The sequence below is a fragment of the Paroedura picta genome, chromosome 3 (genome assembly GCF_049243985.1).
Source record: "Paroedura picta isolate Pp20150507F chromosome 3, Ppicta_v3.0, whole genome shotgun sequence".
In the NCBI taxonomy this organism is placed as follows: domain Eukaryota; kingdom Metazoa; phylum Chordata; class Lepidosauria; order Squamata; family Gekkonidae; genus Paroedura; species Paroedura picta.
The window spans coordinates 109091689-109116945 of record NC_135371.1 but is presented as its reverse complement, the minus strand read 5'-3'; the positions used below and the strand labels follow the sequence as shown (position 1 = coordinate 109116945).

At 42.7% G+C, this 25257-nt stretch overlaps 1 protein-coding gene across 4 annotated transcripts in view; it reads right to left on the bottom strand.

The window, feature by feature from the left end:
• Window positions 1–25257, bottom strand: part of SLIT3 (slit guidance ligand 3) — a 713209-nt gene that overhangs the window by 47923 nt on the left and 640029 nt on the right. For all 4 annotated transcript variants that reach the window (XM_077327142.1, XM_077327144.1, XM_077327141.1 and 1 more), the window contains 2 exons: window positions 18502–18595; window positions 6700–6837 (listed from right to left, as the gene is read on the bottom strand). In XM_077327142.1, coding sequence (XP_077183257.1) covers window positions 6700–6837; window positions 18502–18595 — 232 coding nt within the window. The remainder of the gene's footprint in view (window positions 1–6699; window positions 6838–18501; window positions 18596–25257) is intronic.

Genomic DNA, 25257 nt, shown 5'->3' with positions numbered 1-25257 from the left:
GTCCGACCCATCGCGACTCCATGGACAATGATCCTCCAGGCCTTCCTGTCCTCTACCATTCCCCGGAGTCCATTTAAGTTTGCACCTACTGCTTCAGTGACTCCATCCAGCCACCTCGTTCTCTGTTGTCCCCTTCTTCTTTTGCCCTCAATCGCTCCCAGCATTAGGCTCTTCTCCAGGGAGTCCTTCCTTCTCATGAGGTGGCCAAATTATTTGAGTTTCATCTTCAGGATCTGGCCTTCTAAGGAGCAGGCAGGGCTGATCTCCTCTAGGACTGACTGGTTTGTTCGCCTTGCAGTCCAAGGGATAATTGTTATTAATCACTCATCACCACATAGACAAAAGGAATAAACCTTTTTTGTAACTGCTACACCTATTACGCATGAAGGCAGCCGCACTGGGCCACTACCAGAGCATTGCGGTGGAGCAGCATGCACCGCCGCTTGTTGTGTCCCCACAGGGGACACATTTCAGTGGTGCAAGCTGCATCCCCATGGGCAACACATTTTGGCGACGGACCAGCTCCACCCAAAATGCCTCCCTCCAGGGAACACAGACACAGCATAAAGGTTCCACTGCACGGGGGGACAGAGGGAAGGTGGGATTGTGTGAGAATGCAATCCCACCTTCCTGCAAAATAAAACCCCATCTGATCCTATGGCGCCATGATATGCTGCAGGGCTGAGTTGGGCATGTTTGCTCCCCTCCCATCCATCCCAGCACAGGAAGGAGTACACACACTTCCTGTGTGCATGGGCCCGGCCTGGCCTGGCTGCCAATGGCAGCTGCAGCAAAAAAGAGAGTGCTGAAAAATCAGCGTTCCTTTCCCGTGGGCCATCGGAGGCCCTAAAGCAGGCCAGGGTCGGGAAAGGGCAGCAACATTGTTCATAAGCGGGGATTAGCCCCACTGCCATTCCACTGCCAGCCCGACCTTTCCTTCCTGTGTGTAATCGGTCATTGAGTTCTTTTTGGATCCCTGTCAGAAAGTAAAAAGGTAACTATGTCCAAATGGACTTGCAAACACAGTAAAATATAATGCCTCCTGAGATCAGCATACAAAGGACACTCCAGAAGCATTATGTGCTGTTGTACTGATCTTACTAATGGATAGGGTCAGAATTGTCCTGAATAAGGTAAACGCATGAACCTGCCCAGCTTGGGTAGGAGGTTAGGAGCGGGGACTTCAAATCCGGTGACCTGGGTTTGATTCCCTGCTCCCCTATGTGCAGCCAGCTGGGTGACTTTGAGCTCATTATGGCCATAATAAAGCTGTCCTGACTGAGCAGTAATATCAGGGCTTTCTCAGCCTCACCCACCTCACAGGGTGTCTGTTGTGGGGAGAGGAAAGGGAAGGCGACTGTAAGCCACTTTGAGATTCCTTCTAGTAGAGAAAAGCAGCACATAAGAACCAACTCTTCTTCATAATTGCTGAGGAGTGAGGATTTAGGCTGGCAGATGAATGCCATTTGCAGGCTTTGGGCAGTTAACAGAAGGAATAGAGTTTAGGAATAGAGTAGGAAGGAATAGAGTTTAGAGATGGAATAACCCTAAATTGGAAGAACAGGTGCGGTATGCTCTAAAGGCAGAGCTTTGGTGATCAATTGATTCTATATGATTTCTGAACAACGTATATGCTTCATGAAAACCCAAGGCTTCAATAGCATCCAGGTTGACATCAAGAGCCGGTAGTTTCTCAAAGTCTTAAACTGCATTGACTTATAAGAGTCTTCTTTCATGAGTGCCACGTAGTCCTTGCTGCTCAAGTATGACTTGATGAATAGTCTGAATGCTTGTAACCTTTGACTCAAGGGAAGATTGTCTGAATGGAAAATCACACTGGCCACACAGTGTTTCATCATTTTCTCAGGAAATATAAATGTTTTTATTTACCGAGATAATCCTTTTAGGTATTCCATAAGGGAATAACTTTTAGGCAAAAGACTTGAACAGTATTTAGGACATAGTTCTCACTGCCATTTTGAAAAATGTTTGCTATCTTATTGGGACATGTTTTGTTTTTTTCCTTATCAGTAATTGATGAGGCCCCCATTTTCGGTAAGATCTGAAAAGAATACTCAGATATAAAAACTCCTTCACTTGATGGATCTTTTCCCTATTCAGAGTCTGTCTGAACAGCGAAGGATTCCAATAAAACAACAACAACAACAACAACTGGTAGTTTATTTTCTGGTGGTTTATTTTCAGGCCTTTCGTAATGCAATATTCCGAGAAATTTTGAAATGATCTTTGCACGCCAACTCTTGTTCAGGAGAGCAGAATAGTGTCATCAATGTAAAGTAGAACTGTGATATTACAATTGGCCAAATGATGTGGATGACAAAGCTCATGAAAGGAAGTGGAAAGATCATTCATAAATAGGATAAACTAAAGTGGGGCTAAATGTAACTGCCTAACCCCTTGCTGAAAGTTAAATGGCTCAGTCAGCTTGCTGCTATAGTCCCAGTGAACTGAGCTATAAAATCTGCATGAAGATGCTGGATGAGCCACAGCAGCCTTTTATCAATTGTGGTGTGTTGCAGCTTTTCCCAGAGTCTTGTTCTAGGAATGGTATTAAAAGCCCTGTTCAGTTCAATGAATCCTGCAAAAAAGGTGCCATTTGAGAAATTGGTGTATTTTTCTATCGATATAGAAATAGACCAGCCTTTCTCAACTTTTTTACCACTGAGAAACCCCTGCAATATTCTTCAGACTTCAAGAAACCCCAGAAGTGTACAAAAGGGTCTCTTCCCCTTTTCACCTCCTCTAGGCCCACCATTGGCCATTTTGGGAGGGGGGATGGGTTGACAATCATACATGGTCATATTACCCAATATGTGCTTAACACATTTAAAAAATATATAGAATATTAATTAACTCCCACCCAATCAGGAAACCCTTCCAGAGTCATCAAGAAACCCGAGGATTTCATTAAACCCTGATTGAGAAAGTCTGAACAAGACAATGGTCCAAAGTTGAGCTAAACCCTATCTATTCCTGGCCCAGAATATCACCCCTGTTCAAGTCCATAAATTAATGCATCTTGCACATATGAAGAGTATAATTTACCCAAGCAAGATTATAAACTGTTTGGACAATAGCAGTTTGAGTCCAAGTTGTCAAACAAGAAATGACAAGACTGAACATCGACATTTTAGGAATCAGTGAACTAAAATGGACAGGAATGGGTGAATTTAATTCAGATGACCATCAGGTATACTACTGTGGACAAGAATCTCGCAGAAGAAATGGAGTAGCCTTCATAATCAATAAGAGAGTAGGAAAAGCAGTCTTGGGATACAATCCCCAAAATGACAGAATGATCTCAGTTCGAATCCAAGGCAAACCATTCAACATCACAGTGATCCAGGTCTATGCCCCAACCACTGCTGCTGAAGAGGATGAAGTTGATCAGTTCTATGAAGCCCTACAACACCTTCTAGAAGCAACGCCAAAAAATGATGTGCTTATCATCATGGGGGATTGGAATGCTAAAGTAGGAAGCCAAAAGATAACCGGGATAACAGGCAAGTTTGGCCTGGGAGTACAAAACTAAAATGGACAGGAATGGGTGAATTTAATTCAGATGACCATCAGGTATACTACTGTGGACAAGAATCTCGCAGAAGAAATGGAGTAGCCTTCATAATCAATAAGAGAGTAGGAAAAGCAGTCTTGGGATACAATCCCCAAAATGACAGAATGATCTCAGTTCGAATCCAAGGCAAACCATTCAACATCACAGTGATCCAGGTCTATGCCCCAACCACTGCTGCTGAAGAGGATGAAGTTGATCAGTTCTATGAAGCCCTACAACACCTTCTAGAAGCAACGCCAAAAAATGATGTGCTTATCATCATGGGGGATTGGAATGCTAAAGTAGGAAGCCAAAAGATAACCGGGATAACAGGCAAGTTTGGCCTGGGAGTACAAAATGAAGCAGGGCACAGGCTGGTAGAATTTTGTCAAGAGAATACAATGGTCATAGCAAACACTCTTTTCCAACAACCCAAGAGACGACTCTACACATGGACATCACCAGACAGTCAACACAGAAATCAGATTGACTATGTGCTCTGCAGCCGAAGATGGAAAAGTTCTATCCAGTCAATAAAAACAAGACCAGGAGCTGATTGTGGTTCAGATCATGAGCTTCTTGTTGCAAAATTTAGGCTTAAATTGAAGAAAGTAGGGAAAAGCACTAGGCCACTCAGGTATGAACTAAATAATATCCCCGACGAATACACAGTAGAGGTGACAAATAGGTTTAAGAAATTAGATCTGATAGACAGAGTGCCTGAAGAACTATGGACGGAGGTTCGCAACATTGTACAAGAGGTAGCAACTAAAACCATCCCAAAGAAAAAGAAATGCAAGAAATCAAAATGGCTGTCTGAGGAAGCTTTACAAATAGCTAAGGGGAGAAGGGAAGTGAAAGGCAAGGGAGAAAGAGAAAGATACACCCAATTGAATGCAGAATTCCAGAGAAAAGCTAGAAGAGATAAGAATGCCTTCTTAAATGAACAGTGCAAACAAATAGAAGAAAACAATAGAATGGGGAGGACCAGAGATCTTTTCAAGAAAATTGGAGATATAAAGAGAACGTTTCATGCAAAGTTGAGTATGATAAAGGACCAAAATGGTAGGGACCTCACAGAAGCAGAAAAGATTAAACAACGGTGGCAAAATTATACAGAAGAACTATACAAGAGCGAGCTTAACATCCCTGATGACCACAATGGGGTAATTATTGACCTGGAGCCAGACATCCTGGAATGTGAAGTCAAATGGGCCTTAGGAAGTCTGAGCAACAATAAAGCTAGTGGTGGTGACAGCATTCCAGTTGAACTATTCAAAATCTTAAAGGACGATGCAGTAAAAGTGCTACACTCAATATGCCAGCAAATTTGGAAAACTCAACAATGGCCACAGGATTGGAAAAGGTCAGTTTACATATCAATCCCAAAGAAGGGCAATGCCAAAGAATGTTCAAACTACCGCACCATTGCACTAATTTCTCATGCTAGCAAAGTTATGCTCAAAATCCTACAACCTAGGCTCCAGCAATATGTGGACCGAGAACTTCCAGAAGTACAGGCAGGATTTCGAAGAGGCAGAGGAACTAGAGATCAAATTGCCAACATACGCTGGATCATGGAGAAAGCTAGGGAGTACCAGAAGAATGTCTACTTCTGCTTCATTGACTATGCTAAAGCCTTTGATTGTGTGGAGCACAACAAATTGTGGCAAGTTCTTAAAGAGATGGGAATACCAGAGCATCTCATTTGTCTCTTGAGAAATTTATATGCAGGTCAAGAAGCAACAGTAAGAACTGAACATGGAATCACTGACTGGTTCAAAATTGAGAAAGGAGTTCGGCAAGGCTGTATACTGTCACCTTGCCTATTTAACTTGTATGCGGAGCACATCATGAGAAATGCGGAATTAGAGGAGTCACAAATTGGGATCAAGATTGCAGGGAGAAATATCAACAACCTCAGATATGCAGATGATACCACTCTAATGGCAGAAAGTGAAGAGGAACTAGAGAGCCTGTTGATGCGGGTGAAGGAGGAGAGTGCAAAAGTTGGCTTGAAACTCAACATCAAGAAAACAAAGATCATGGCATCCGGCCCTCTCAATTCCTGGCAAATAGATGGGGAAGAAATGGAGATAGTGACAGATTTTATTTTCCTGGGCTCCAATATCACTGCAGATGGGGACTGCAGCAAAGAAATTAAAAGACGCTTGCTCCTGGGGAGGAAAGCTATGGCAAATCTAGACACCATCCTAAAAAGCAGAGACGTCACCCTGCCAACAAAAGTGGGTCGGACACGACTTCGCACCTAACAACAACATTGTCCCTTCTTGAAGATAGGGACTATTAATGTGTGTCTCCAAAATTTTGGGATAACCCCAGGCATATTTATTAGTAAAAACATCAGAGCTAGAATATCTGCCCACCAAAATATCTATGATTTGAACAATTCATTTGGGATAAGATCTGCTTCATGGGCCTACATTGAATGGAGGCAGTGGATCAGGCCTTCAACTTGAGAAGGAGTAAACCTTAGGACAATCAGGGAAAGGACCACGTATCTCAGAAGTATGTTCATTTGGAGTAGCAAACAGATTTTTAAAACATGATTCCCAGACCTCTGTGTGAGCGCAGATCGGAATACTGCCATGTGTTCTAGTGCCGATATTAATAATTGCCCAAAATGCCAAGTTGTTAGTTTTTACAGCCAAAATTAAATGTCTCCAGTTCCTACCTAAGTTCGTTGTCTTATGCTTTACAAGGTCTCTATAGTATCTCTTAAGAGACAGGATTTCCTCAGAACAACTAAGATATTATGGCTTGTTAACTCCCTATGTTATCACTGCAGTTATCTTTATTTTATTTATGTATTTTATTTATTTTTGGATTTCTGTTCTACCTTGTCTTTGAAAACCCAGGGTGGATTAGTCTGCACTCAATATCAAACCGTGTACTAGAATTTGTGGGGACCTTTGACCAGACTAAAGCAGCACTATCAGGTGTAATTTTAGAGTACAAAGGCTTGAAGAGGGACAATAGCTTATATAAATTGGTGAGAGAACTAGCTAAATTAGGACCAAACAATGATCTCCTTAAAGATAACACTTTTGGTGAACTATGAAAAGTTGTTTGGTGGACCTGAAGATCCATGACACATTACTTACCTGAACCCTTGAGGGCAGATACAGGTATATCCATTGACAGCATCCACACACAATGCTCCATGCCGACATTTGTGTCCCAAACAGTCATCGTAATCAGTTTCACAATGTTTGCCACTATAGCCAGGTAAGCATTCACATCTGAAATAAGATAATCAGAGAGTTCACGGGGATAAAGCACACATTCATAAGAATCACATAAGTGACCAGTTAGACCAAAGAAAATTCGATGTATCCTACTACTCTAGTTAGCAAAGTTGATGAATTCTGATGGTACAATGGCAGGATGTACTGTACACTAACGAAACATTCCATCCCTAGCTGACTGAAATGGTATTTAGATGTATTTTTACCCTGCTCTTACTCCCAAGAATTCAGGAGAGTACATATAATTCTTCCCTACTTCTGCTTTACCTTCACAACAACCTTGTGATCCAGTATGAGGCTGACAGATGGTGACACATACAAGGTCATCCACTAAATTTCATGACTGAGTAGAAATTTCAACCTGTGTTTATTATTGTTTATTATTATTATTATTATTATTATTATTATTATTATTATTATTATTATTATTATTAAATTTATATCCCGCCTCCCCCCGGGAGCTCGAGGCGGGTCACATAAAAGCCAATCCCCTAAAACAATAAAAGCACAATAAAACATAATACAATTAATACAAAAGTTATGACAAGAATGGCGGCAAAATTCAATAGCTAACCCAATTCCACACCCACTAAGAAGGGAAAGGGAGGGGGCAGATGACAGACGCAACCGTCACATTTGTGAGGGGGGCTAATCTTCTTGTTGCCCAGCCTCAACCGAAAGCCTTGCGGAAGAGCTCTGTCTTGCAGGCCCTGCGGAATGATGATAATTCCCGCAGGGTCCGCAGCTCTTCCGGGAGCTTATTCCACCAGGTTGGGGCCAGGACCGAAAAGGCCCTGGCCCTGGTCAAGGCCAGGCGAGCTTCCTTGGGACTGGGAATGACCAATAGGTTAGCCCCTGCAGAGTGTAAGGCCCTGCGGGGGGCATAGGGTGATAGGTGGTCCCTCATATACACTGGGCCCAGACCACGGATGGCCTTGAAGGTCAAAAACAAAACCTTGAACCTGATCTCGAAGATAACCAGTAGCCAATGCAGCTGCCTCAGTACTGGCTGGATATATGCCCTCCAAGGTGTAGCTGTGAGGACCCTAGCAGCCGCATTTTGGACCAGTTGCAGTTTCCGGATCAATCCCAAAGGCAGGCCAGTGTAGAGCAATCCTAGTCTGAACTAAAACAGTATTGCAAACCAGAAGTCCCCTCTCAACTTTCAGTTATGCCCAACAGAGACAACATTGGGTGAAGCGCGGCTCCCCGTTGGCTGCTTGGCCCAGCCTTGCTTCGCCCGCCTGGGGACTGGCCATACACAAGGAGAAGCAGCCTTCCCCGGCGTTGAGTCCTCCCGCTGGCTTCCCCTCACCCTCGCGAAAGGAGCAGGGATGCCGCATTGAAGACTCAAAATCCCTCCCGCCCAGGGTCCCTTCCCAAATCCCCCTGGGCCCCCATGCAATCGCGCCGCCGCCCCTTCCCCACACCCAGGCTGTGAAGGATGTTTGTGTGTGTGTGTGTGGCTGGGTGCAGGGAAGGGGCAGCGGAGTGATTGCACAGGGGGGCCAGGGGGGGGTTGGCTGTGGAGTGTGTGTGTGTGTGTGTGTGTGCGCGCATGCGTGAGTGCCTCGCTGCAGGGAAGCGGTGGCAGTGTGATCATACAGATGGGCAGGGGGGTTGGCTGTGGAGGATGGGTGGTAGAACTCAATCCATTGCATTAACAGAATTTCTTTTTCCAGGACACAAAGAAAGGCTGGGTAAAATCTTGCAAGGTACAATCTTGGATAGGCATTTCAAGGAGTTTATGCAAGTCTATTAACTCAAAGCACTGCTGATATATATATGAAGCTGTTTCCTTGAAAGAATCAGATTTTTAAACAACTCATCGTCGTTTAAGACAGGTAGGTCAGACAGTGAGAAGATGCGGATGAAATTAATCTCATTCAAGGTAAATGGCTGCAAAACTATTTCCTTCCACTCATATTGTAGAGATAATCACTTCTTTTGTTTCATTTTTTAAAAATACGACTCCCTTTTAACTATTATATGGGAAAAGGAACAGTAACATAACTGGTTTCCCTGGTCAAAATATCACAGCCAATTCTGGGGTAGCATTACATCTCTGCCTTTACATGGCAACTCATTCCTAGAAAGACAACGGTTTAGAGGCACCCAACCAACAGCAAATATGGGCTATTATACTTTTTTTTTTATCACAGTGGTTAAATTGGTTGTTAAAGTTGTGTCAGCATTTCCATTATAAACCCTATTTTCCAGGGTTTATTACTCAACCATAAAAAATGTGCTCCAGGCTGAAACTTGGCATTCATGATCTCAGACCAGGGGGGGGGGGGGATCTCTGTGGAAAACTGGGCAGTCCCTCAAAATTTTACATACTATGTTTTGGACAGGGTTGAATGTCTTTCAGCCTATAAAACACATTTCAAACCTCCCAGATAGATGTTACTCTACAGCTGGAAAATAATAAGCATATCATCCAAGCCAGAACAAAAGAAAAACATCCATTACTTCCTTGGGTTAGCATATGTTAAGTATTTTGGAGACTGTACTTTAATGTACCTCTGAACTTTAGATGTCAACAGCTTATTTAAGTCTAATACTAACTTCCAGACGGCTCTTCCTTCAGCAACAAAGACTGGACACAGAAAGAAGGAATATGATCAAGAGAAAAGATAAGGCAGAGACAAGCACTTCATGTCATTCTATTATGTGGGCATGCTCAGTAGCCACAGGAATTTTGGCTCCCAAAGGAGTGCAGGAGAAAGACTGTAGGTTATAGCCCTGGCTGGGCAAAAATATTGGGATATAACCATTGTAAATATAAATAAACAATATATAAAATGATTTATTTTCTATAGTATGGGCCTGGTAGTTATATCTAGGTGTCAAGGGGACTTCATTTTCAATTGTACCTGGATTACTAACTTTTGAATCTGTTGGTGTTTTGTGTCTGTTTAACTAAAATGTCAGGGTAATCTAATGCTTTTCAGACATGATGTACATTTCATTTTGAATCAGTTATTGACGTGTTATTCATGTGTCATCAAATGCTTTGAACATTACTTCATGTGATTTGAGTAAGTGTTTTTAATCTGTTCTTTTTCTGTGTATTTTGTTAAATGTAATTTTCATTATATCTAATTCCAAATTTATCACCATCTGTGGATATGTTACTCCTTGGATTGGGACCAGGTAGAGAGATGGAAGACTGAGAGATCACCAGCTTTGCAGAACAATCTGAAAACTTACTGATGGCAGGGTGTAAATCACTAACACTCGGCATGGTCAGCAGCAAAAGGAATGTGGTCACCAAAGGATCCACTGGCTTGACACAATCAAAGCCGACTCAGGGATGAACAAGAACCAACTAAAAGAAGTGGTCACTGACAGAGACGCATGGCGGAAACTTTCCTATAGAATCGCCAAGGTTTGGACACGACTGAACAGATGACATCATCATCAAATCCTCCACTGAAAGAACTGCTTCTACCACCAGTCCCACTATCTCTGTCTCTCCTCAACACTATGGGTAGGGGCATAAAGAGGAACTACTGATGCAACCAACCCCAACCAAGTAGTTACCACTACTCACCAGATTCTGAGATAGTAATGCTGTGTGCAGGAAACATTGCCTGCAGGGCTGACAGAAAAGGACCTGTCCCTCACCATAGGACCTCTCCCACCTCCCAGTGTAGGACCAGACTTATTCTCCCTGTCACAGCCATAGGAGGGAGAGTGCCAGCAGACAGAATTCAATAAGTGATTGGTGGTGGGAAGACAGTGAAGGAATGACAGTAGGCATGGAGGGGAGAAAAAGAGAAGAAGTGACAATAGGCATGGGGAAGGAGAGAGAAACTGAAGGAAGGGGTGAGAAAAAAAGATGGAGGGATAGGGTGGCCACTCCCATCAGTTCCTTTTGGGTTCCCACTTTTTTTGTATAATTACTTAAAAGATTATACTACTTGAAATCTTCTACAAGTTTTTTAAATGGGCACAACCTTCTACAAAGTAATAATAATTACCACAAACTGCAATCATCTTCTTGTTGAAATACAATGATCAGTCAGAAGGGAAAATATAGTACTAGTTCAGCCACCAAACAAGACCCTCTCTTATTTCTTTCATGGAGGGAGAGTTTCTGGGGATGCTGTGCTGTGATATGTGCCTGAGAGGGAGAGAAGGTAAGCTGCTTTGAGACTTCTTTGGGTAGTCAAAAGCTGGATATAAAAAACAACTCTTCTTCTGATCTGGATCAGGACTCCTTGGAAAGTTTTAAAGGGCTACAAACACTTCTAAAATGGCTTCATTGAGCCTGGGATGTACCCAAGGCCTCCGTCACCTGTACTTTGGTGCATCTAAATATTTCATGATCTGTTCACTAATCATCTGCCATCAGTCATCACTCTCATTGGTTCACCCATTACTAGATGTTTTGACTTAGCCTATAGACTTGACTCAGCAGACACTGACTTCATTATTCTCTCATGAAGCCTGCATTCCTGAATGTGCAATCCAGAACAGTTACATGTCGTCATCATGCAGAAGTGGGGTACTTCTTATTGTCATTCACAGCTACACTTCCAGTGAGATGAAATTATAAGTGAATGATGTTAGAAGGGGGAGGGAAGCAATGCAGTAGTGGAGATCAGGTCTTATTAAAGCAAGGGGCCATTCCTTCTCAAAGTTCTGCAAAAACACTGCAAAAGAGCCCAGCAATGCCTCAGGTACACTGACAAGCAAGCAACAGCCATCATATGTTGCTGCAGGAGAGAATAGCAGCATTTAATCCTGTTGCTTTATTGATCCCTGTTGTCCTAATATAAAGTGATGTAATAATGAATAACGTGTAGGTCCTTATTCAAAGCTGCCATAGATCACTTTTATGATGTATATTGGCTATCGCTGTAATGATAGAACCATCACTTCTCTTGGGAGGGTTGCATTAAATCAGTGAGTTAGTCTGTCCGGTAATATAGCTTGTTTATAACTGTGCCACTGGAGAAACATGTTTCTTTCCTTTAGACAGACATTAGGATATTGGGGAGGGGCTGTGGCTCAGTGGCAGAGCATCTGTTTGGCATGTAGAAGGTCCTATTTGATAAATGATCACCAAAAGTTTGCCGCCTGTAAATAATTACTGGCACAGAATGCACAAGTAGCAAGAGTCACCTGCCACTTTCATCCAGTCAAATAGTTCAAACATTAATTTTTCTTTCTGCTCAATTGCTAGATTTTCTTCTTGTCAATTTTTCATGTCACTCTTGTGCTTGAATATTCCTCCTTGAATTTTGTACCAATTATAAGAGTAACAAATTGCTCTGGGGATACTGATAGGATCATTTTCAGGCCTCCTAAGCAGTGATCAAGAGCCTCTTGTGGCGCAGAGTGGCAAGGCAGCAGACATGCAGTCTCAAGCTCTGCCCATGAGGCTGGGAGTTCAATCCCAGTAGCCAGCTCAAGGTTGACTCTGGATTCCATCCTTCTGAGGTCAGTAAAATGAGTACCCAGCTTGCTGGGGGGTAAATGGTAATGACTGGCAAACCACCCGTATTGAGTCTGCCATGAAAACGCTAGAGAGCGTCACCCCAAGGGTCAGACATGACTCGGTGCATGCACAGGGGATACCTTTACCTTTACCTTTTAAACAGAGCAGCCTTCTTTAACTGAGATGGTAGAATTTAACTTTCTTCTCTTAGAATGATAGAATAATAGAGTTGTAAGGGACCTCATGGGTCATCTAGTCCAACCCCCTGCACTATGCAGGACACTCACAACCTTATCACTCATCCACTGTAACCTTCCACCCCCTTGAGCCTACACAGAATCAGCCTCTCCGTCAGATGGCTATCTAGCCTTTGTTTAAAAATTTCCAGATGAGGAACCCACCACCTCCCGAGGAAGCCTGTTCCGCTGAGAAACCGCTCTAACTGTCAGGAATTTCTTCCGGATGTTTAGACGGGATTTCTTTTGAATTAATTTCATCCCATTGGTTCTGGTCCGTCCCTCTGGGGCAAGAGAGAACAACTCTGCTCCATCCTCAATATGGCAGCCCTTTAATTACTTGATGGTTATCAAATCCCCTTTCAGTCGTCTCCTCTCCAGGCTAAACAGACCAAGCTCCCCCAACCTTTCTCCATATGTCTTGGTCTCCAAACCCCTCACCATCTTTGTTGCCCTCCTCTGGACAGGCTCCAGTTTGTCTACATCCCTCATCAACTGGGGTGCCCAAAACTGAACACAGTACTCTAAGTGAGGCCGAACCAGAGCAGAGTAAAGCGGTACCATCACGTCCCGTGATCTGGACACGATACTCTATTTGATACAGCCCCAAATCCCCTTTGCCTTTTTAGCCACCGAGTCACACTGTTGACTCATGTTCAATGTATGGTCTACTAAGACTCATAGATTCTTTTCACACATGCTACTGCCAAGACAATTCTTCCCCATCCTATACTGGTGTATTTGGTTTTTCCTACCTAAATGCAGAACTTTAAATTTGTCCCTATTGAACTTCATTTTATTCAGTTTAGCCCACTTCTCGAGCCTATCAAGATCATCCTGTATTCTGATTCTGTCTTCTGTTGTGTTTGCTATCCCTCCCAGTTTAGTATTGTCTGCAAATTTAATAAGTATCCCCTCTAAACCCTCATCAAAATCATTTCTAAATATGTTGAACAACACGGGCCCCAGGACAGATCCCTGGGGAATAATCATTTTCATATGATTATTGGGTTGAGGAAGCAGAGGTCATCTTTGTATAGGTCTGTGGTATCTCTTGGCACCACTGTGTGGGAGGAGATAAGAAGATAAAAGAAGATAAAAAGAAAAATTGGTATTTAAAATTATTGTTACTCAAGATGAGGAAGCCTCTCATAACTGCTTTCCCTGCATCCCATAGTGTTCTAGCTTCTATATCATCTTGCCAGTTAGTCTGGAGATACTCCTTAATCGACAGTTTAGCTCGTGTCACGATTTTTTTTCAGGAGAAATTCATTTATTCTTCATTCAAATGTTTTTTTTTCTTGTAGACTTTCCCAGTTAATAACATTGCCTTATGATCTGAAAATGTAAATGGGTGATAGTAAATTGTGTTCAACCTGGGAATTAAATTACTTGTTAACCAAACCATATCTATTCTGGAATATGAATTGTGTCTTTTGGAGTCAAAAGAACATTCGAAAGAATGCGAACAATCAGGATGCAGCCAGCACAGCACAGCTGGCCGCACCCTGATTGGGCCAGCCCCTATGCCCGCCTTCCTCACAGTGTGCCTATTATGGAGAGAGGAAGGGAAGGCAATTTTAAACTGCTTAGAGACACCTGAGGCCTGCTGGGTACCTGTGGGCCATTATCAGTTCTCACAGAGCTCTTGGCCCCACTTCCCTGACAGGATGGCTGTTATGGGGAGAGGAAGGGAGTGGAAGGCAAGGCAATTTTAAACTGCTTAGAGACACCTGAGGCCTGCTGGGTGACTGTGGACCATTCCCAGTTCTCTCAGAGTTCTCAGACCCACTTCCCTGACAAGATGACTGTTATGGGGAGAGGAAGGGAAGGTGATTTTAAACTGCTTAGAGACACCTGAGGCCTGCTGGGTGAGTGTGGAACATTGCCAGTTCTCTCAGACCTCTTACATCCCCACATCCCTCACAGGTTGTCTATTGTGAGGAGATGAATGGAAAAGGTGTTTGTGAACTGCTTTGTGACTCCTTTTGGTAGTAAACAGCAGGGTACAGAAATCCAGCTCTTCTTCTTCTAAGGGGCAACTGTGAAAGAAGCATTTGGCCACATAACATTATATCAACAGTAAAAAAGAAATGGAGACAGAAGGAGCAAAGCCACAGAACTGGGATGAATTGGTCACCATGTAATCTCCCCCTAAGAAGAGTCTCCAGTCTGACTTTTCCTTCACATATCTGAAGACATGGCTCTGGAAAGCTCATCTGTAACTACTATGCTACAATTCCCAAATGTCAGTCCTCTTCCACACTCAACGGACATTCCAAAGCACAGGTTCTTGACACCCATCTCTCCACATCTATGCCCTCATTTGTCACCACAACCGCCCCCCTCCAACACACAAGTTCAACCCCATGCCCTTACAGACTGGACAATTCCTCCCCTTACTCTTCCCGATGCCAAGCTCTCTCTATCTTAATCACTCTCCTCCTTTTCTCCTCCCTCTCTTTGCTATTTCCCCTCCCTCTCCCCCTACTAGTGCCCATTGTATCTGCTACAACAGGCTTTAATTCTAGTTTAAGAATAATTATTAGTTCTGACCTGATGCTTCCTTGATTCTTTCTGTGTCACAGGACAGTTTACACTTACAAATTTTAAATAGTAGAATTTAGTGAAGAAGTTTGAAGCAATAATAGTAATAACAATAACAACAACAATAGCTGGTTTCTATACCTGCTTTTTATTACCCAAAACCTCAAAATGGCTTACAATTGCCTTCCTTTCCTCTCCCCACAAAAGACACCCTGTGAGGTAGGTGAGGCTGAGAGAACTCTGAGAGAAACTGCTCCTTAAGAACAGCACTATCAAGACTGTGTACTCCAAGGTCACCCAGCTAACTGTGTGTGGCGGAGTAGGGAATCAAACTTGACTCACTAGATTAGAAGCCACCACTCTTAACTATTACACCAAGCTGGAACTGATATTACCTCCTAATATGCTATAACTAAAGGATTAGTCCATAATGCATTCACTGAAAGAAATTTTTCCCTGCCTGAGATCCAAGAGTACTACTGTTAATAAGAACAGACAACACCAAGCTAGAAGGAACAATGATACCTGGTATAAAGCAACTTCATATTTATTTATTACGTAAATTTCTAAGCCCATATTTCTAGCAATACAGTTGGAATTTGAGGTGAGTAATGAGATTAAAAATAATAAATAACCACTGTTAAAAAACTTTATAAAAGCAGTATCTTCAGGAACAGCTTAATGTAGGAGGAAGTCTCCTTTGAGGGAGAGAAAGAATCCTTGATGGAAAAGAAGCCCCGTATACTCTAGGTCATTGATTCCCAACTTGGGGACCAGGGACCCCAGGGCAGAGGAAACAAAGAGTTATTGCAAAGAGTCCTTGAATCCATATGCACAATAAGCATTTCCATTTTGCTCTTTTTGTCTTTATGTATTTTCTCAACCTATGGATACTAATAATACAACTACTATCATGGATAGGATTACTATATTTTCAAAAGCAAAACAAAGGACAGGTTTCCCAACTGGCTGTTGTGCGTATTCTGGGCTGTCTGGCTATGGTCTGATAGTTTTAGTCCCTGACATTTCACCAGTAACTGTGGTTGGCATCTTCAGAGGTACAATATTCAGGAAATACAAGCTGTGGACAACGAGGCTATAAAATAATAATATATTGAAGTATATTGGAGAAAAAATTTTCCTTGCAGTACTCAGCTTGATATTCTTTATTACAAAATGCCAATTAATTATATTCCACCATCCATTCACATCATGTATATCACATCGTGTATATGACAAGCAGACGGATTTCATCCTGTTTTGAATATGTTCTTCCTCAGACACAATATTTCCATGCAAAGAAGGCTTTGCACCTCAGCTGATCCTCCAATAATTTGGATCAACTTCCACTGACATAATGAGCTAACATGTAGGATAATTCTCTGACATGCTCCAAGCCTAAACTACTTCACAGGGTCATTGTGACAATAAAACAGAAGACAGGCGCTAGCTAAATAAATCAACAAAACAAAATAAAGATTTAACTAAGGCATATTCCAGGAGTTTGTTTTCAACAATGGGGCTAAGGCCTGGGGGGAAAAAGTGCCTTTCCCCCACAACTGAGTAATTGTAGTCTGCCCCACTCTCTAGGGTTTCAAATATAAAACTAAATACTCAACTTTCTTCTGATACTCTTCCCTATTTTCTGTCTTCTTGTAGGTTAAAAAATAAAACTATTTTTAAAACAATGATACAGAAAACTGTAAGAAGGCAATTTTGTTTTCAAAATACTAGTCTTGATGCTTTATCAGTAAATTACCGCGTGCATGGAGGGGAAATTTTACTCTTTCACTTCCATTTCCCGAAGTGTCTGTTGGAGCCTTAGACTAAGGAAACCAGGATTTAAAAGCAATGAACAGTAAATACATTTAATTTCCACTTAATGCATTGAAGTTTCTTGGAGTAAAATGGGGAGGGGAGAGCTGTCAGCAATTTCTTTTAATTTTTAAAACTGTTATGCCATTCTCTTTGCATGGCGGAGTAATTGTTATGATCAACAAGGGGAATAAGCAAATTTTGAGTCCAGTGTCACCTTTAAAGCTAAAGAAATTTTATTCTGGGTTTAAGCTTGTTTGTGCATGAACATTTTCTCAGTGTGTCAGAAAAAGTTTGTGTGCACATGCAATCTTAAACATGGAATAAAACTTTGTTGGTTTTAAAGGTGCTACTCGACTCAGAATTTGTACTGCTGCTTTAGATCAGCATGGGTACACATTTGAATCTATCTAAGGGGAATAAGAGGAACCTTATCTGTAACATAAATAAAGCCAGACTGGGGTGGTGGGAGAGTTGGGAATCATTGCCTACCTGATTGGCCATCCGTCCAATGAATGGCCAATCAGGTAGGCTGTTCAGCTCCTGGACGCATCCCCCTCCCACTTCTTCTGTGTGGAAGAAATGCCAGCCTGCTTTACTGGGCTGATGCCGACAGGTAAAGCCAGTGAGTGTGAGCTGGAGGGGAGGCCTGGGACCATGGTCGGGGGGAGGGTGGTTGCCCAGCCAACAACTGGGACCTGGGAGGGAGGGTGGTCAGCCCTAGCCTCACCACCACTGTGGTGGCGGGCAGGAGTACTGTGACCTGAGGCATTGCCTCCTGCCATGATGGTGGCTACCTGGCAGGCAGGAGTTGGGAAGGGGGAGCAAGCCCCAGCCTTGGAGCTGCAGGGGGTGGGCGCCACTGGGAGGCATAGAGGAGCGCCTGGGAGAGAGGAGAATCCATAACACAAGGCCTTGCCACTGCCTGCCTGTCCCACCAGCTGGTAGCCTACTCCTGCCAGCTGGCACTGTGAGAGTTGCCTGTTCACCCACACGTAGCCCACTTCCACCAGCTGGCGGGAGTTGGGAGTGAGTAGCGATCCCTGGCATTGGGGATGCAGGTAGTAGCTGGGCACCACAGGGAGGTGGCAAGGAAGGCCTGGGAGGAAGGGCGGGCCAGGAGGAGGGCCTCAAGAGTGGGGCTGGCACAGCATTAGGGCCACTGCCACCTCCCAGCCCAGCAAAGTCAGGATAGCCTCCCCAGTTCTAGCACCAGGTACATTCCTGGGTGCACTGGTATTTGCTCCTAGCATGGAAAAAGCTTTAGGTGAGACATATATGCTGCTTGGGAAAGATAACTGGTTATGAAGCTCTTCACTTCAGCTTTAATGGGAAGAAATACGGGCAGATAGAATACTTTTTCCAAGTAAATAAGAAATGCTCCAACAGTTACAGGGATGTGAAATAGAAGTACCAGCAATATTGACAGCTGGCAGTGGATGGAACCAGAGAATCAGGCTATAATGAACTGGAACAAAAAGTATGATTGTTATCTGCCATAGGTCTTTCTCTAAACAGTTATAATACATCTGCATATTAATAGCTGAGATTATTTCATTAACTCCAGTGTTATCCATGGCTGAGCATGGCCCAACACATGTACATACTTACCTGTATCCTTTATTAACAGAGATACATTTCGAGTCATGTTTGCAAGGGTTTAGTTCAGGAACACATTGATTGATCACCTCGTCACACAGCTCTCCTAAGGTAACAGACAAACAAAGATATTCGCTGTGAGAAGTTTGTTAATGTTCCTCAACTATCTACACCATGAGGTTCAAGGCCTAAGTTGGTAGAGTTGAAACTAGGAAGAGGTACTTGGCTAAAACCAAAATGAGTCCATGTTTTGAAATTATTATTTTGTTCCTGTGTAATCAGTACAAATTTTATAGCAGAGCACAGAAACACTGCAAACTATACAGGGAGATAATTCACATCTTGGTTGGGCATAACTTCACCACACAAAGGCCACAGAAGACTCTGCTCAGAAAAATTGACCCTGGAGGACAAGGAATAGTTCAGCTGTTTCTAGTTATTACTTGTACAACTCAAGCACTAATCTTATGTTTCTAATGTAATAATGAACAGAACCAGGGTATTCAAACTAGTAGCCTTCTGAGTCATATTATTTGGTTACACTTCAGTACCTCACAACTTGATATACTGCCCATGACGGAACAAGAAACTGTTTCTTGTAAATAATATCCAGGTTATTAAACCCTCAAACCAAACCTGATCCCAAAGTCACCCAGGCAGTTTAAGCCAGTTTTTCCCCCCCTCTGTAGTTAAGTTACATACAGAAAGACTACCAGACATTTTGTACACATACCTGTTTCTATGCAGCCACCACAAACTGTCAACAGCAAAAATTAAGCCATAAAGAATGCTATCATATCAGAATCAATTTCACAATCTTCTAAGTAGTCCGCTTAATGAAAAAAAAATCTTTCCAGGATTGCTGGCAACAAAAAGAAATGACAATGTCCTGCAATACTACCAATGCTTTTGCCATATGCGCTGTATAACACCAAACTATGTTAACTGTAAATGATGCCCAAAGGAATTACATAAAGACAGAACTACACAGAACTCTCCTATACTAAAAATAATTTATGACACTTACCTTGCTTGGCATGTGCGAACGTGTGCGGTGTCTTATTAATTCAAGTCAGGTTCTGAGCAATGTCAAAATAACTATTTAAATGTATACTGTTAGGTATCATTATAGTTTTCAAACATGCCTCCTTTATTCCTAGTTTGCTGGTGGTTCTCTGCAAAAACACCAGTGTGCTAGGCTTATCATGTATCGTCCTGGGATTTTGTTTGGAAAGAGGGACTAATTATTATGAGAACTGGAAGAGTTATAAATCCAGCTAACACCTGTTCAGTTCTGCAGAGTATGTAAAAACCAAGTATATGATTTTTTTTTAAACCCATGGCTCAGTTGGGATTGCATAAATTTGTTTTGTACACTGCAATGCTATAACAGAGTATAAAAATAATCATAGAATTGAAGAGTTGGAAGGGACCTCCGGGATCATTTAGTCCAGCTTCCTACACAATGCAGGAACTCACAACTACCTGCTTACCCACAGTGCCCCAATAATCCCCCCCTCAACCAAAAGTCTCCAGAAGCCAGGCCAGGAATTCACCTACCATCCCGCCCACCATCAGGAATTCCCTGGGTATGCAACGAAGGGCCACAAGAAACAAACACTGGCACATCCCTTCCTGCCCACCCACTCGCAATCTGTTTAAGTTAATAAAATCAGCATTTCTGTCAGATGACTACCTAGCCTTTGCTTAAAAACTTCCAAAGGAGAACCCACCACCTCCTGGTGAAACCTGTTCCACATTTATATCTTCTGGATAAACCAGCAAAGTGTGGATTTCTGCTAGTATGCAGACACAATATGATCACTGCATACATACAAAAAAAAAAAAACTTTGGAATCAGGGACTCTTTTGCACAGCATCACCAATGGGAGGAGATAGCAATACCCTGACAAAAATGATTGGTACTATGGAATAAGAATCCCAACTAATTTTAAGCTTCGTTACTGACTTTGGCACATAGTTCACTACCGTTTCTAAAATGGTAATTTAGCACTATCCATTCCTTGCTCCAGTCACAAAGTAAACTGGAAAACAGATATAGTTTTATACAATTCACACACTGTGGTTCTGTTAAATTTTACTGGGATTATTCTTGTTTTGCCATATCACAGAATCACAGAATCATAGGCCCATTCTGCACAAGTTTAATGTAGCAGGAGTGTGGCAAATTGTAATCGCTGCTAAAATGCAGTTATGCACAACATCGTACACAATCTGCCACACTCCAGAAACAGTCCCGCTAGAAGCGCTTCGTTGTAGCGCTTCCAGGGAAATCCCAAAAAGTTGATTCACCCTCTGGAAAGCGCTACACTCTTGCAACCAATCTGCAACATTAGCGAAAAAGTTCTGTGCATTACCATTGTTGCGGTTTCAGCAAAGTCCCTCCCCCTGGCTCTCTCCTCTGATCTTCCAGCGAAGCGATCGCCATTTTTTTTTCTCGGAGCGAGCGGAGAGCAACGAACCGGCAAGCCTTCATTCACCCAGCGAGGCTCAGCTGCAGTCCCTCCACAGAGCTGTTTTAAGTCACCAAGCACAACACAGCCCCATTTGCAAGTTCCCTTTATTTTCGGCTGAAAATCGCGCCCATGCACGAGGAGGGGGCATTTTTTTTCCACTCGGGGGAGCATGGCAACGATGAAACGGCAGCTCACATGCCAGCTGCCAGCTAAATGGGTCTCTACGTTAGGAGGAAGCAAGGAATCACGGAATCAAGGCATATTCGTCGCAATGTGTGTTTTTCTTTCTTTTTTTAAAACTGTTCTTAAAGGGAAAGGGGCTTTTCCGGAGCATGGTAACAACCACTCATTGGCTGCTCGTTTAATTGACGGCCAGGGGCAGGACAAAGCACGGCAAATATCTCTTCCTTTCTAGCGATTTTTGCCGAGACTGGAAACCTGTGGGGAATGATTGAAACGCAACTAGATTCCACTACAAAGGCAGGTATGTGTTAAGCCGAATTCCACTATTTAAAATTGCATTTTTTCTTTCCGTAATCAACTTGCCACATTGATCCTGGTGCGGAATGGGCCATAGAGTTGGAAGGGGCCATACAGGCCATCTAGTCCAACCCCCTGCTCAACACAGGATCAGCTCAAAGCATCCTAAAGCATATAAAGTGGTTTTGTGTGCATATGCATGCATTTCCACTTGGGTTCTTTCCAGTGGAATGTGCAATCTTTTGCCACAAAAACTTGTAGATGTTGTGTACAAATCAGTTTGTTCGTCAGAAAAACGAATGTACATGTAGGTGAGAGAATCAAGGTCTTTTCTGTGAAAGTCCACTGAGAACCAGCATAGTGTAGTGGTTAAGCACAGCGGACTGTTTTGATTCCCCATTCCTCCGCCTGGGTGACCCTGAGCCAGTCACAATTCTTTCAGAACTCCCTTGGCCCCAACTATCTCACAAAGTACCTTTTGTGGGGAGGGGAATGTGACTGTAAGCCACTTTGGGACTCATTAATGTAAAGAAACATCTGTAAGCCTTTTGGGTCTCACAATTTAAGGGCCAATGAATGCTCCTGCCCATGTCTGGAATCTGATCTTAATGAGGCTCCCTGCAACAGATGGCAGATAGAAATGCAATGATAAATGCAATGATAAATGGCAACCAGAGCCAATGAGAATGTGGGGAAAGGAGAGTCAGCCAATTGGAGGGAGAGCCCTCTAAGGCCTGGCCTCTGAGTGCTGTGGGAATTCTGAGGGGACAGCCCTCTGGTCGGGGGAGTCTTGAAGATTCCAATGAGATTTTACATCATTTTTTTAATCATTTGTCCGTCAACTACTATATACTCAAACAGAAACCTATAAACAGCCAGCCCATTCTTAAATGTTGATCAAAAGAGACCAGTCATACTTAGTCCTTGTAATGATTACTCAGTTCCTTAAGAACTGGAATACAAGTCCTTCATCTAGACTGGCATCAGTTAAGATATTATTGGTGATATAAATTATACAACTCTAGGTTGTTAAATAAAGGAAAACCAATATTTGACCTATTTCTATACAACTGCAATATTCTTGATCTTGAGTATGTACACATTTATCCCATATGTTGATTTGATCCAATATGGTCCTAATATTTGATAAGAATTTCTCTGAGATGCTTTTTCAAAGCTGAATTACCTATCCTTTTATACACTTTAATCCAAAGGACCATTGGTACTCACCATGAAGGGTTCTTTTCTCTGGGTTCTAGGACTCCATCCTTGATGGGGTGGTTCTCGCTGCTGTTGCTAGGGAGGCAGGACTAAAAAACTACTTCCTCTTCCTGTCTCCTCGCTGGAACCACCCACCAATGACAGTTTTAATTCTTCTAAAGCTCAGGGGAAAAACTAATTAAGAAACTGCCAAAAACTATTTCTCCTATCTCTTTTTTTTTGAAATGCAAAAGACAGAAAAGAGGAATTCAACCTGCTTAACCCTATAGCTTTCCCACCTAAATACTATTCCAAACTTTTCCCCAAACTATTCCAATTTAAAATAAATACTGGGAAAACTTGAATGTAATAGAAACCAGACGAAAGCCAGGTAGGTTGGATGGAGTCCTAGAACCCAGGGAGAAGACCCTTCACTGTGAGTACCAACTGTCATTCTCCCCTGGTTCTAGGACTCCATCCATGATGGAAAATAAAAGAGCAGTTACTTAGTCCTGGGTGGGCCTGTGTTGTCTGCATCTAAAACATGAGGCAAAACGTGACTGCCAAAGCAGCATCCACTGAACTGTAATCATTCAATTGATAATGCCTAATAAAAGTCGAAATAGAAGTGGCCGCTTTACAAATTTGTTCCACTGATGCAGAATTAAACATTGCTGCATTAGCTGGTGCACTTCTAACAGAGTGCGCTGTAATTCCATCTGGCACTGACCTGCCTGCTGCTCTATAAGCTTCCACAATACATTCCTTCAAACATTTTCCAATTGCTGTAGAATCATACAATCATAGAATCATAGAGTTGGAAGGCACCTCCTGGGTCTTCTAGTCCAACCCCCTGCACTATGCAGGACACTCACATCCCAATCGCTCATCTACTGTAACCTGCCACCACTTTGCCTTCACAGAATCAGCCTCTCCATCAGACGGCTATCTAGCCTCTGTTTAAACATTTCCAGATAGAGAACCCACCACCTCCCGAGGAAACCTGTTCCACTGAGAAACCGCTCTAACTGTCAGGAACTTCTTCCAGATGTTTAGATGGAATTTCTTTTGAATTAATTTCATCCCATTTGTTCTGGTCTGTCCCTCTGGGGCAAGAGAGAACAACTCTGCTCCATCCTCAATATGGCACCCTTTTAAATACTTGAAGATGGTTATCAGATCCCCTCTCAGTTGTCTCCTCTCTGTGGAAGACATGTTTCCACCCTTGTTTGGAGGAGATATAGAAATAAACAAAGAATCTGCTCTTCTGAATGGCTCTGACCTCATATGGAACGCCTTAAATGCTCTTCACACATCTAGTTTGTGTAACAGAATCTCTTTAGGGTGCTTGGGATTCGAAAAGAAGGAGGCAAATTAATTTCTTGACTTCTATGAAAGTGAGAATTCACCTTAGCTTGAAATAAAGGATCTGAAAAAAACAAAGATCTTTCCAAATAGACAGGACACCCAGTTCAGAGATCTGCCTAGCGGATGTGATAGCGACTAGGAATATAACTTCTAATCTTAAAAACCTTAAAGACACTTCCTGAATTGGTTCAAATTGACTTGATAACAATGCTGAAAGAACCACAATAACACTCCAAGTAGGAAGCCGCTAAACCTGCACAGGGAAAATTATAGAGTCATAGAATTGGAAGGGGCATCCTGGGTCATCTAGTCCAACCCCCTGCACCATGTAGGACACCCACAACCCTATCGCTGACAGTGTAACCTTGAATCTTCACAGAATTAGCCTCTCTGTCAGATGGCTATCCAGCCTCTGTTAAAAAATTTCCAAAGATGGAGAACCTACCACCTCCCGAGGAAGCCTGTTCCACCGAGAAACCACTGTATTTGTCAGGAACTTCTTCTGGATGTTTAGACGGAATTTCTTTTGAATTAATTTCATCCCATAGGATCTGGTCAAGTCCCTCTGGGGCACGAGACAACAACTCTGCTACATCCTCTATATGGCACCCTTTTAAATACATGAAGGTGGCTATCAGATCCCCCCTCAGTTGTCTCCTCTCCAGGCTAAACAGACCAAGCTCCCCCAACCTTTCCACTTATTTTTTGCTCTCCAAACCCCTCACCATCTTTGTTGCCCTCCTATGGACACGTTCCAGTTTGTCGACATCCCTCTTCAACTGAGGTGCCCAAAACTGAACACAGTACTCCAAGTGAGGCCTAACCAGATCTGAGTAAAGCAGTACCCTCATGTCCCATGATCTGGACACAATACTCCATTTGATACAGCCCAAAATCCCATTTGCCTTTTTAGCCACTGAGTCACACTGTTGACTCATGTTCAATGTATGGTCTACTATGGTCATTTTCGCACATATTACTGCCACAACAAGTCTCCCCCGTCCTATATTGGTGTCTATGGTTTTTCCTACCTATATGCAGAACTTTACATTTGTCCCCATTGAATTTCATTTTATTCAGTTTAGACCAGTTCTCGAGCCTATCAAGATGATCCTGTATTCTGATTCTGTCTTTGGTTCTGGTTGCTACACCTCCCAGCTTAGTATCATCTGCAAATTTAATAAGTATCCCCTTATGGAAGCTCCCTATAAAAACCTAACAATATGATGTCTAGAAAAAGGCA